The 13,152-nt window shown below is 46.3% G+C and overlaps 7 protein-coding genes across 7 annotated transcripts; 2 read left to right on the top strand and 5 right to left on the bottom strand.

The window, feature by feature from the left end:
* Positions 1 to 6: 6 nt before the first annotated feature.
* Positions 7 to 2,705, bottom strand: CYBJADRAFT_169864 (Zn(II)2Cys6 transcription factor). Its single transcript, XM_020215964.1, has one exon. The coding sequence runs from the start codon at positions 2,491 to 2,493 to the stop codon at positions 40 to 42; it is 2,454 nt and encodes an 817-aa protein (XP_020067949.1). The 5' UTR covers positions 2,494 to 2,705; the 3' UTR covers positions 7 to 39.
* A 573-nt stretch (positions 2,706 to 3,278) lies between these two features.
* On the bottom strand, positions 3,279 to 4,980 carry CYBJADRAFT_55119 (glycoside hydrolase family 76 protein). The gene has a single exon (XM_020217779.1). The coding sequence runs from the start codon at positions 4,501 to 4,503 to the stop codon at positions 3,352 to 3,354; it is 1,152 nt and encodes a 383-aa protein (XP_020067948.1). The 5' UTR covers positions 4,504 to 4,980; the 3' UTR covers positions 3,279 to 3,351.
* A 1,101-nt stretch (positions 4,981 to 6,081) lies between these two features.
* DPI35 (Dpi35p) lies at positions 6,082 to 7,271 on the bottom strand. The gene has a single exon (XM_020215963.1). The coding sequence runs from the start codon at positions 7,250 to 7,252 to the stop codon at positions 6,461 to 6,463; it is 792 nt and encodes a 263-aa protein (XP_020067947.1). The 5' UTR covers positions 7,253 to 7,271; the 3' UTR covers positions 6,082 to 6,460.
* Positions 7,272 to 7,555: 284 nt separating this feature from the next.
* On the top strand, positions 7,556 to 8,269 carry ASF1 (nucleosome assembly factor ASF1; the record flags this gene model as incomplete). Its single annotated transcript, XM_020212197.1, has 2 exons — positions 7,556 to 8,117; positions 8,190 to 8,269. Coding segments are annotated over 2 exons (642 nt in total), but the record flags the coding sequence as incomplete, so codon positions are not given.
* A 241-nt stretch (positions 8,270 to 8,510) lies between these two features.
* On the bottom strand, positions 8,511 to 9,464 carry CYBJADRAFT_169860 (uncharacterized protein). The gene is given in 2 exon segments (XM_020215962.1): positions 8,511 to 9,386; positions 9,403 to 9,464. 1 exon segment carries the CDS (start codon positions 9,128 to 9,130, stop codon positions 8,573 to 8,575), a length of 558 nt encoding a protein of 185 aa, XP_020067945.1. The 5' UTR covers positions 9,131 to 9,386; positions 9,403 to 9,464; the 3' UTR covers positions 8,511 to 8,572.
* Positions 9,465 to 9,805: 341 nt separating this feature from the next.
* CYBJADRAFT_169859 (glycoside hydrolase family 76 protein) lies at positions 9,806 to 11,345 on the top strand. The gene has a single exon (XM_020215961.1). It carries the CDS (start codon positions 9,953 to 9,955, stop codon positions 11,294 to 11,296), a length of 1,344 nt encoding a protein of 447 aa, XP_020067944.1. The 5' UTR covers positions 9,806 to 9,952; the 3' UTR covers positions 11,297 to 11,345.
* Positions 11,346 to 11,422: 77 nt separating this feature from the next.
* RSC58 (Rsc58p) lies at positions 11,423 to 12,995 on the bottom strand (the record flags this gene model as incomplete). The annotated part of the gene is made up of 2 exons (XM_020217442.1): positions 12,920 to 12,995; positions 11,423 to 12,822 (listed from the first exon to the last, which is right to left on the bottom strand). Exons 1-2 carry the CDS (start codon positions 12,942 to 12,944, stop codon positions 11,423 to 11,425), a joined length of 1,425 nt encoding a protein of 474 aa, XP_020067943.1. The 5' UTR covers positions 12,945 to 12,995.
* Positions 12,996 to 13,152: the final 157 nt, after the last annotated feature.

The following is a 13,152-nucleotide window of genomic DNA, read 5'->3' as shown; positions in this document are numbered from 1 at the left end:
TTAATGTTTTCTATCGTTTCTTCTAATCTTTTACTCCTTCTATGCAAATAACACCTCCCAATTCCAGTCTTTCATCACAGAACTCCAATGCGTTGGAGAATTGATCCCTTCAGTCTCTCTCTTCTTTGAGCCGTTTAGAACGTCAATTCGGCCTTGGAACAAGTCCCAATCGGCAGATGTTGACAGCGCGTTTGAGCTCTTGGAACTTGTGCTTGCATTAGACGCTCTTGCTGCTGCGTCCTTTCTTCTCCAAACTTCATGAACAACCTCAACGGCCTTATCTACAGTACCAAGCCACATCCTCTGAGAGAGAACTTTCCACCTTTCATCAATCCATGCCCTATCATCAGGGTCGGTTATCTCACAAGATGCCACTAGTAATGGGAACATGTGCAATAGACAGGTTTTCGATGTTGTTGGGATGGAAGCCAGTAACATCAACACCTTTTCTCCCAAGTCAGCGGACGATTGCGAGGAGATCTCTGGCACAGCCTGTTCCAAGTAGAGCAGCGTGGAAAATCTATAGGCCTCAGCAGTGGCAATACACGAGCTTATGTCACAAAGCGGGTCTTCTAAAGACATGCATTGTCTAATGTTAGCATCGGGTCTCCATGATTCAATCTCTTGCTTCAAAGCTACGGCTTTCGACACAGTTGATAACGAGAGCTTTTTCATGTTTCTAACCCTAGCGATAAAAGATGCAACACGTCCAATGATGAAGAATAAGCCACGAGCACACCCGAGCAGAGGGTCAATGATGCAGTCCTTATCCATGGCGTAACCGTTCAATACAGATTCGTCAAACAGAGGAGACATCGGGTTAAACTTAGGATCATCGTCAGCTCCAGGCGACAATTCCCTCGCTGAAATACACTTCAACAGACTGAGATTCTTAATGAGCTTACCATTCTCATCGTAGTCAGAGTCAAGAAGCTGGGAAGATGACATTCTTGAGAGCACATCGTAGTACAGGAACGAATTTATCAAAAATTTGTAAAGCTTTGAATTCTTTTGAATTGCCTCCTTGTCCAGCTTGTTGATGATGCTCTTTGCTCCCTTCAAATGGGCAATACCCGCAGTGGTATGCTTATCCCAAGAGTCAGTGATGGCCAGAGTGAGACACGTTGCCAATGCAACGTCGTTTGGGATGGAGTTGTTGACCAACCCTTCAGCCAACTCACTCATAGATTGTCTCATGTATGTGATTCCACTATTCCTCAACGCTGTGTCACCTCTAGCAATATGGAATAGTGCCATCGCCGCCAGCGACTTAAACAAAACACTGTTTTGCATGGCAAGAGGCCACATAAGGGTTCTCCACGGGTTTTCTGTTGGACCATCTCTAATGGACATTATTGCACATGTATACTTGTCAAACGCTTGGAACACCCGATCAAAGTCTGTGTTTGATAAGTGTAGGTTGGAGATGTCAAATTGCGGTAAGTGAATCGTTGGCAATTTTGGTGATAGTGCTTGAGAGTAAGATATTAACTCACGACGGTATTCAGGAATTGTTGTCTGTGCAAGTGCAGAGTCCACAGATAACGACCTCTTCATACCGCTGACGTTATGAGAGGACGATGGACCCTCTTCTACTGCATCCGAATCCAATTCGTACAACTTTGGATAGAAGCTCTCCATATTTGGAGATGGGATGTTTGCGGGCAGTGGCTGGTCAAAATCAGTCAGAGAACGTACTATTGTTGATAATGAAGGGGAAGGAATGTCCTGTATTGGGCCAGGGGATGGCACCATATTTGGAGGAGATGGTGCGATGATTGAAGATACTCTTCTCTTCTTCAACTGGGGCTGACTCTGCTGCAGTTGAAGTGAATGTTGATGCTGTTGTGGGTGTAATGGAGTGTGTTGTTGCTGTAGTTCTGCAGTTGTTACAGGTGCTGCTGGTGCTGGAGAAGAGGGATGAGGCCGCCCTTGCTGCTGTACACCCTTCTGTTGCTGATGTCTCAAAGAGCTCGTGGTAAACTCGACTGAAGCAGACGGCGCAGCTGGCGAAGTGATATATGCCTGTTCTTCAGCTAACTGAGGTAACTTAGAATGCGGGTTCTTACCCAATTTCATTAGCTCGTTTTGCAATGCGAGCTCATCTGGCGACTTGCCTGCAATACTCAGCGATGCCTGTTGCAATGCCTCGTCAAATACCTTATCAGGAACCGACATCGACCTCTTTATCTTCTGTGCTGGTTGTAGAGCAGACGCTGAACCCATGGAAGAGCCAGTCGACACCTTTCTTACTCTCTGTGACGCACTGGTCTCCTCAAAGCTCTTCCACTTGAACGTTGTTGAATACCCACCGCACTCCACACCACGCTTTTGACAGTTCAGACATTGTGGTTTGGTCTCGTCACATTTGAGCCTCTTCTTCTTACAGGTGAGACAACCGTTCCTGGACTTGTGGTTCTTCTTTGGTATCGTGCTCTGCTGTGAGGAGTTGTCGGGCACTGATTCATGAGGCTTCATCGAAACTTCTGCCATAATGAGAGAAGAACGATAAGAAGAAGAAGAAGCAAGAAAAAACACACACACACAAAAACAAGAAGACAACACTCAATGGCAGGCTGGACGCTCAAACGTACCTGGATAATGCTTCCCTTTTAGACCTTTTCCTCCCTTGCTCGTCCAGAGGAGGCAGAGTGAAATTCGTACGTGGATTTTCCTTTTAAGCTTTTCTTTTTACCCTCTTTCCATCCCTTCACCTTGTTAAACCGAACGGAAAGACACTTGGGCTTTAAAAAGCTGCTCGGAGCTTATCAGTTTTTCTGTTGATAAGGGCCAGATTATAGGTATCCGGAGAAAGCGCGCGCGGAACAAAAAATGGTTCTATTTAGACAATGAACCAGTGCTTATTCTGGTGAAAACAGACAAGCAGTAGATGGTAACCACGGGCTTCAGCTGCCGATACTGTTTGCAATTGAGTAGTAGTAGTGTAGCACTGTCATTAGCTCTCGTGTAGTCCCCGAAATGGTGCTTGAATTGAACTCTGCCGGCATTGGAACTGTAAAAATGACAATCTTGACGGGAGCAAAGTGTCGGGGGGAAAACATAGCCCGATTAGGCAAGTTGTCCCCCCACTAAAATCCACGGAGAGACATCTCCAACGGTATTATAAACGCTGTGCTGTGTCGAACTTGCAGGATGGGCGTGTACCGTTGAGTACTGTTCAAAATGACTACAGAGAAGACTCATAGATATGGGGCATAAGATTACATAGTTAGAAAGTACACAGCATTAATGGTGGGGGTGTTGCTTATGATCATGATAAAGTGAGTGTTCCTGTGGTTCGTCAAAGAGTACGGAGCCGAGGTTGTATTCCGATTATGGGTTCACAGTTGTTTAGTCTGCGGTGTCCATAGCGCTACTCAGATGTGCAATGGTTGTGAGCATAACCTCAAGTGCACTGATCTGCTCCTGCATACCGTAAGATCCATCGAATCCGTTAATGGTCCATTTCATACCACATTCGTGGCCGCTGGCACCTCCAGTACAAGCGTGGACGGCGCCATTGATGCTTGGACTCACCAGGTCGATGATTGTCTGTCTCAGACTGCTCAACAGTCTGGATGCCTGACCTAGGGAGCGCAAGTAAATACCTTTAAAGATTCTCTGGTCCTGGTTACACGTACTATAAACCTCACACGCCCTTTCGTTCAGAATGGTGTTGTTGTACAGAGCCTGCGAACCAAGAATGATGTTTGAGACACGGTCTTGCCATTCTGAGTCACCAGTAACTTGGTTCATGTACGCACAGCCGCTGAGAAGAATACCATAATTGTAAGTCCAAAGAACCTTTGTGATATCAGAACAGTCCTCAACGTTGAAGCCATCGTAGACTTCTGTTCCGTACTGCAATTCGGAAAACAAATTTGCAGAGCCGATCCAGTTATAAACAGTCTTCGCTTTTGTAATGTAGGAGCTGTCACCGGTATATCTGGCCAATCTTGCACCCAGTTGGAACAAGTTACCGTTTGCAATGGTGGCCTTGTATGACCACCCACTTTTCGAAGAATCGAACTGCCATCTGATACCACCTCCACAAGTAGAGCTGTCCCAGCGGCTGTACAAGAGATCGAAGGAATTGCGGGCAACGTCTGCCCAAGTGGTGGAATCGTTTGGCTGTTTGAACCCAGATTCTGCTGCTTGCATAGCAGCCAAAGCCCATGTACCAATGTCGTCATTACCAATCTCCCAAACGTGTTCCTCTGGTTGGAAGTTGAAATCAGACCCGACCTGGGCCATCATGCCGTTGTATATGTCGTCTTCGAATTGTGTGTCCCCACAGATGTGCTGGTAGTTCAAAAGGGAGTTGTAGGCCTCACCAGCCTGCCACCAGTAAGCTGACTCAAAGGTACCATCACTTGAACGGTAGTTCATGGCATCTGACGCAATGACCTTTGCATTACTGCAAAGAGAGTATTGTGTGGCATCCTGAACAGGAATACACACAGTGAATTGAAGAAAAGGAAGAAGTGCCAGAAGAGAAATCATTGTGTTCAATGTAAAGGAGTGGTCAATTTCTCTCGGTGATAGGCAGTAGGGTATGAAGGAATTGACTGTTGAAGGTAAGATCTAAGAGATCTAGTGTATGTGAGCTCTTTCACTGTTGAAATTGAAGAAGAGGGAATGGAGTTCCAAAGGGGAATATTTAAATATCAAGGAACAAAAGGTGATGCAAAAGAAGAAAGTCCCTTGTTGGGGGGGGGGAGGTGAAACCTCAATGGTTTAATTAGGGCTTGGGTGTCTTGTCCTAATCATAACGCCTCGGTGACGAAATCTCCTTTGTAATTATACCATAGCCATACATACAAATCTTAGTAAATGAAACTACCATGAAGAACACGACACGTACCGGCCTCCACCCTTTCAGGTTTACATTTAAAGTTCATTAGGTTTCTGCAGATTTCTCAGTCACCGTTAAAATACGTGCGTCTGCTGTGCATGTTTTGAAAGGAGTGCCTGTTCAAAGTTGAAGCCTCTGCACAGTTTCCATCTTGTTATCGTTAAAAGAAGGTTTGGGCACAAATTTCAAAGGAGGAGCTCTGTAAATTCTGTGGTCTAATGAGACCAATTAGACCAATGTGATCACACACCTTGTTTCCTATGGTCAAGTGCCACGATCTAACTTACGGAGACCATAATCTCAGGCTGGTCATGGACCGCTAATCACGAGCACCCTTAGAATATTTTGGTGTCAAAAATTTCAAGTTTTCCATCATCCAGGCCATAACTTCCGCGGTACATGCGAATTATTAAGGGCCGCCTAAATTGGTCGCAGGTTCTGATTTGCCATGGGTCTTAGTCTCTGGATCACAAAGTACGGCCTCGGTGTCTTCGGCAGGCTTAGAAATGTTTGTGAGAGCTGTTTTATCTTTCTGCATGAGCTTTAGGTGAAGTCGTTTAATTATAAACGACGGCCACCTTTCTAACAAATATTTCATTGTAATATACGAACTGGATCTCGATAGATCTCAGAGGAATCGTACACACTGAATGAAAGCAATTTAGAGATTGAGGATTACCATTACGCTCTGGGATGATCTTGCAGCGTGAGGAGAGGTATCAAAGACTCTTGGCCATGGGACCTACAGTCTCCCAATCTCAAGTTAGCCATAACAAACCTCCACAAGCTACCACACAACATGCAGACCTGTTTCAGAGGAAGGGCGCGCTGCTGTCCTCTATTCCAGCCTAGGCGATATCGGGGACTTCACCACCTTTCCTAAGACCATGCTCTCTCCCTCTCCTCTAAACCACAGAGGAACCGTTGCCCTGAGCATGGGGCCATGGAGCTCATGACGCTGCCCTGCTCAGTGTGCGCCCGTCCTTGCGTGAGATCACATCATCTTTCGCGTGTGTTAATTTCAACATGAAACTAAAACTTTGAACCTGCGAAAGGATGCGACACGTAGATCGAAAAGTCCGCCTCACCTTAGCTTTGGATTTAGTCGGAGCAGGTGAAATTACCAACAGCCAAATTCTGATCCAGCCCACAATTGGTTGGAAACCGGAAGTTAGATAAAACCTGGTCATCAAAGCTGATGACTGAGTGGACTATGGCCGGTATTTAGGGGCCAGGCGGGTCCTTAGAACTAAGTTAATTGCATACATTGAACTGTGGAGTATGGTCGATATTGAATCAATCCACTTATATGAGGTCATTGGACGTCGACCAAATGGTCCGTCTTCTTTCTCACAGTGTATCAGCTTCAAGTGTTGGGAAGCCTTCATTGCCTTTAGAGATCCCTGTGCCGGTGACACGACACTGATGGCCAGCGAACACGATTGATTTGATCCACAGTCCAAGCTGGTTAAATATCAACATGCATTGTTCGTTTCCGTATATACAAGCAAGGAGCGCATCCTGAGGATGTAGTGCTAAATAAGCTCACCGTTGGCGAATATGTAACAGAAGAAACTCACCTGGAATTCTAGAAAGGTACAAAGTTTAAAGCCCCAGAGCATTACCCAACACGGAGAAATCGCTGATCACTGTACGTTTATCGTCCAACTTTATCACTTCTGGGTCGGTTGGTGCCACTGGTGCTTCTTGTTCTGTCACGTTGCCTTGCTTATCTGCAAGGTTTCTGAATGCACCGTCTCTATCTACAAGTATACCATTCCACCCTGCATTAACACTGGCATTGAGATCAATGGTCAGCTCGTCTCCAACATGCCATGCGTTTTTCAACATCTCCTCTCTGGGTGTGAACGGTCCTCTGAGGTCGTCGATGACGTGGTTGAAGAAATCTATCGAGGGCTTGGAAACACCCAGGTCATACGAAAGGTAAACCTTCTGGAAATACTGGAGTAGATCCAATGCCTTCAGAACCTGTACAACCCTGGGGTCGCCGTTGGAAGAGATAACCATTACAACTTCACCGGATCTGTGCAGCTGATCTAGTGCCTGACGAACATCGGCATACGCTCCGTACGCATCGTCTGTCGAGAAGGTGTCCACAACTTCCTCCACAAACGCCTTCGGAGTATCGTGTGGAGCATATGTATTGGAGATCAACGTTGCCCACCAGTTTACATAGTTCATCTTGGAGTGTCCTCCGTAATTCGGGTACTGCTCTTGCATCTGTTTGAAGACGATGGGGAACCTCTCTTCAAGGTGTTCTTGAGGCACCTTTAGCCCGTGACGTTGCGCCACTTCGGCATATATTTGGAGAACAGGCTTCCTAGGCGTGAATATCGTGTTGAATGCATCGAATGAGACGATCTTTGGCAACTTCATCGTGATAAACTGGGCTGTACCGTCAAGATCCTCTTCCTAGCGGCCTTTGTATGGCATTTTTGGCCAGTGCCGCCAAAGAAAAACAACAGAAAATGTCGATGCGCCCGTCGTTTAACGAGATTCGAGGGCTGTGTCTGTAGTCGGATCTCATTTGTCCCGGCTTTCAGTGGGTGTCTGGGTGTTTTGCTTTCTCATGGCGACGCGTCTGTGTTTTCCCTCGTTTTGTCCAAAACACCATGGAATGAGTAAACAAGACACGTTCCAATTGTTGGCATTAGGAGGTCAGATCATTCAGCTAAAGGGATGTCAATTGTGTCGTTACTTGGAATCAATGTGCTTAATAACCCTGCCAAGTTCACGGATCCGTATGAGTTTGAAATCACCTTTGAGTGTCTAGAGCCCTTGAAGGACGACCTGGAATGGAAGCTGACCTACGTTGGATCATCGCGTTCTCTGGAGCACGACCAGGAGTTAGACTCGATCCTGGTTGGTCCGGTGCCTGTTGGTGTGAACAAGTTCCTATTCACGGCTGATCCACCGAGTGCCGACTTGATCCCTTCAAACGAGTTGGTGTCAGTTACTGTGATTTTGCTAAGCTGCGCGTACGCGGATCGTGAATTTGTTAGGGTTGGTTACTACGTGAATAACGAGTATGACTCTGAAGAGTTGAGGGAAAACCCACCGAACAAAGTACAGGTCGAGCACGTCGTGAGAAACATATTGGCTGAGAAGCCAAGAGTTACAAGATTCAACATTGTATGGGACAACGAAGATACGGAGGAATTCCCACCAGAACAACCCGAGGCCGATCTCGTGGATGATGAAGAACAGTATGGGCAAGACGAGGAGGACGAAGCTGAAGACGGTGAAACTGTAAATGGTGAAGGTGAAGACGGAGAAGGTGAGGGTGAAGCCGAAGGTGAAGGTGAGGAAGTAGTAGACGAAGAGGAAGAGGAGGAAGAAGAAGAGGTCGAGGAAGAAGAAGAAGAAGCCGAAGAGGAAGAAGCTGAAGAAGAGGTTGAGGAAGAGGAAGATGTAGTAGAAGAAGCGGAAGAGGAGGAAGAAGAGGCGGAGGAGGAAGCCGAGGAGGCAGAAGAAGATGAAGATGTTAATACAGATGTTGACGATGAGAAAATTATCAAGAAGCCAAAATTGGACACTGCGGATGCTGTCGAAGATGAAAATGACAACACCAGTGTGAACAACAATGACGATGATACTGCTAATTTGACTGGAATTGTACAAGCTACAACAGAGGAAGAAGCCAATAGTTGATTCTTGTGATGTATAGTCTTAATATAATAGAAAACACGCACCATTTCATTTAGAATTACTCTCGTATAGTTTGTTAATGATTTGAAACGTTGTTGTGATCTTACTCTTCAAAAGCTCGGCTTCGACGCCACCTTTCAATCGTAAAGCGTTAACCATCTTATCCGGGTGCCATCTGATCCTCTCCATCTTTAAAGCCTTCCCATAGTCACTTGCTGTTCTCAGGAATGCTTCCACGTTTGGTTCAGTCAAGGCATCACCAACACTTCGTATCGGGAACACCAGAACATTGGACCCTGTGCTCTTTATCGACTGCCAATCCAAGCAGTAATCGTTATAACTATAAGCATTGCTATTGTTGATGTCATCATCATTGTCGTTGACAGCAGCACTGTCGCCATCTACACCGCCTTCATCTTCACTGCCACATTGCGGATCATCCAAGTATGACCAGTTATACCCGTCTTGTCCAGTGACGTCCTTGGAGTACGCCAAGTGATGACGTTGCTTGTAGTACTTCTGGTCCGTCGTCTTGCCCACAAATCTATAGCCGTTGATCGACGGACCCCACTCACTGAATCCATCACCAGCAGCTTCTTCTCCCATCACGAGCCATCACCCTAGAGAAATCTCACACGGCAAACCAGTATACTTCCTTCTAACTTATCATCTCTCTTTGCACGCACTGTAAAAAATGCCCTGTGTGTGCGCGGGCAAAAAGTACCAAGCGGGTCTTCCCCGTTTACACTGTTGAAATTGCGCACAAGATCCAGCGCCCAGAGAATTCCCTTTACGCTGCTCAACATTTGCGCAGATGAACCCTGCTCCCTTACGGTAACCACCCGTTACCCGTGGTCTTCTATGGTCGTGGTCTTCTATGGTCGTGGTCTTCCTGGTTGTAGTCTTCCTGATCGTAGTCTCATCCGCCCGTGGTCTGCTCTTCCTGCACGAAACTAAAAGTAAGCCTCCATGTGTCATTTCGCTTGTGTACAAACGATTTACGAAACTCTCCAGCGCCAGATGGGGCCGTATCGGGTAGTTGCGCAATTCCGCACCGTAAACACAAAACACGAAAAAATAACCGCAGCATTTCTAACGCGTTAATCCCAGTGACCAAGAAATGTTTTATGGTACTTCCTGGAAGTTTTCATCACCCACACAGTATTCTAAAGTCTTTCTTGCTATGTAAGATGATGTATTTACCCGTAAGGGAGGTGAAAACTCTTGGAGAATGCCCATGGATGTGGGTATTTATGGATACTGAAAAATATGAGAGAGAGAGACAAAGAGAGGCACAGAAGTCCATCTTGAACAGTTCTCGTGATTGGTGTCATCTTCTGATTTAGATAGGAAGTGATATTCATACAGGGCTAAGAAGAACAGATACTATAACATTACAAAACGAGAGTCATAAAAAAGCACTGTGGTATGATTTTGCTACCGATACTCACAGCGTTCCTAGTCACACGCTCAGGAGCCATAGATCTCGACTTGAGCTCGAGAGACTCCATCTGTGACGCAGCTGCGCTGATTCAAGATGGTGTATTGGATTACTACGAAGGCACACGATACGGTGGTGCTGTGGGGATGTTCGTGTACCCTTACTACTGGTGGCAGGCCGGACACGCCTTTGGCGCTTTGATCGATACGTGGTACCTGTGCGGGAATGATACGTATGAACAGTTGATCCACGATGCCCTGATGCACCAGACTGGTGAGGGTAACGACTACATGCCCAAGAATCAGACCATGACCGAGGGAAATGATGATCAAGGGTTTTGGGGGCTGACCGTGATGGCTGCTGCGGAGAGAAACTTTACTGCTCCGCAGGATGGGCCTGATTGGCTTGCACTGACACAAGCGGTCTACAACACGATGTGGGAAAGATGGGATATGGAGCACTGTGGAGGTGGATTAAGGTGGCAAATCTTCACCTGGAATTCTGGTTATAACTACAAGAATACCATCTCAACGGCATGTCTATTCAACTTGGCAGGAAGACTGGCCAGATTCACGAGAAACGATACGTATGTCGAGACAGCACAAATCGCATACGACTGGCTAGTAGACATCGGATTCATAGTGGACAGCAACGGAATGGCTCGTGTGTACGACGGTGCCGATATTGCAGAGAACTGTACCGACATTGTCCACATCGAGTGGACTTATAACATTGGAATCATGATTGGTGGTGCTGCCTATCTTTACAACTTTACAGAGGAGCAATACTGGCTCGACGTCACAGCTCATTTGGTTGAAGGTGCGAAAGTGTTCTTCAGAGATGGGATCATGTATGAGAGAGCGTGTCAAGATGGTGATAACTGTAACAACGATCAAAGGTTCTTTAAAGGTGTCTTTGCACGGTGTTTGGGATTGACTGCCTTGCTCGTGCCAGACTTGTACGACGACATCATGCCTTTATTGGATACATCGGCTTCTGCTGCAGCCCAGTCGTGTGTTGGTGGTATAGATGGACACACCTGTGGATTGAACTGGGAGTATGATGGCTGGGATGGCTACTACGGTTTGGGTGAACAGGTGAGTGCGCTGGAAACCATCCAGAGTCATTTGACACCAATATCGCCTGCTCCACTTACACAGGAGAACGAAGGAGTTGCCGTTGGTGATGTTAATGCCGGCTTAAACACCACGCGCAATGAATTGACATATTCAGATATGAACATTGATAGCGGTGATGTGGCAGGTGCCGCTATAGTCACTGCCGTTGTGCTCCTCTTGGCCGTTGGTGGTGCAATTTGGATGGTTTTATAGCTTTTACTGGGACGTTTGTTTTATGACTGCTTTCATGTTTGTAGGCGAGCTGTTTACCGCAAGCGAGACAATGGTGTTTCTTGGTGATATTATAGTACATACTGGTCCATCCTTGTTAGGTTTATCTTATCTTCTCGTCTTGTACTTCTTTCTTGGATGGTTTTGCTGTGGAACTGGAAGAGTACCATTGTAGATGAACTGTTCTGTTGGCAACAGCATGGACGGTCTTACATCTGGCATTATATCTCCCTTGATCATAATCTCGTTGAGTAGTCTAAAACACTCGTGATGGAGGCCCGTCTCCCTTTGTGTAGGTAGTGGTAACGCCTTCTCAAATCTCTCCTTTCTTAAGGATTGCAGCTCTGCCAGTTTCATTGATAACAGCTCCTGTTCTTGACCTTCGTTGAAGGCTTCAATGACATCATCGTCCAATGTGTTTGATGGATTCCACTCATAAATGTTGAATAGATCTTCATTAGTTAACTCTACAGGTCCAGGAACCTCAATCTCCTGGGTCATGTTCACATCATCCTTCACCACTGCCGTATCTCCGTTCGGTTCCTTCTCATCCTCATCAACATCCTCCTTCATATCATCATCGTCTTCGCCATTCAATGCCTGTGCAGCGTTATAAGGTTCCTGGTTCCATCTTTGTAGTTGTTTATAGCCAATGTGCTCAAGCCATAATTTCCCCTTGTCCTGCGAAGAGACAACAATGGTCTGTTCATCAACCACTGGTGCAAATGTTTGCAGATCGCTCAAAGCCAGCCATTTGGCTGTAGGCAGTGAGTACCAGTTTGGATGTAAAAACCGGCTCAATATCTCTGTCGACTGCTGTTGTGGCATCTGCGGTAAGCGTGTCACCTGGGGTGATATGGCTCCCAATGGTATCGACTGTGCCGATAACGTTGTTGGAATAACTTTTGAAGAGCTAACATTGTCTGGCACAATAGCTTCCCTTTCATCGAGTGCAGAACGGCTGTTCATAGATGTGAATAATGGCACGTTGTTTTGCGTTGTGGTCACATACAGTTCGCCGTGTCCCAAGGTGTACGATGTACAGATGGCATCAAAGTCGTTGTTCAGCATCTCTTCAAACTGGCTTTCTTCCTCATAACTGCTGGTTATCGATTCGCGTTTCTCACTCATCTCTTTGATGTTGATGTGCAGTCTGTAGCACTCTCTCAGAAAGAGCTCTGTGGACAGCTTGTAAAATCTATCAACATCAACGTAGTGTCTTGACCCGAGCTCCAGCGTGTTGATCAGTATCGAGCTGCACAGCTTGATGTCGTGATAAAACCCATACGCACTAATGTAGAACCCCTTCTCAAACTTGTTCAAGATCGTCGTTGTTTTGGCCTTGTCCTTGTTGCTGAGCGTCAGATACGTTCTGTATATCAACAGCGGGTCTGGCTCCAGAAAGTGCTCGGGAATCGGAGACATCAGCACACCGCGCTTATCAGCGTCTTTCAACACAGAGACAACGTTACTCAGAGACTCTTTGAATAGCTTTGTTGATTCAGCTGCTGGAATTTGTTAGTCCATAGGCGCTTGCAAGAAGAGCAGTCCGCTTGTTCGTGATCGAATAGCGCGCTTAGAGGCAAACTGGCGAGAGCAACTTACCGCTGGAGGTCCCGTTAGCTGTCATTCTTCTCTTTCGTGATCTGCTCGCTGTTTTGATTAACCGCCGTGATGTTGTTGTGTGTGCTTTGTGTGTTTTGGTTTGTTCGTTCGCGTAATTTTTACAGCGCTTTTTTTGCTTGTTGATGATGGGTGGACAGGCAAAACCACAAAACCAACTGATGCAAAACATCCCGATAGGGAAATAGTCCTAATTGGGCAATACAAATCTACAT

This window comes from Cyberlindnera jadinii (genome assembly GCF_001661405.1).
Source record: "Cyberlindnera jadinii NRRL Y-1542 unplaced genomic scaffold CYBJAscaffold_24, whole genome shotgun sequence".
NCBI lineage: Eukaryota > Fungi > Ascomycota > Saccharomycetes > Phaffomycetales > Wickerhamomycetaceae > Williopsis > Williopsis jadinii.
This window is presented reverse-complemented; position numbering and strand designations above follow the sequence as displayed.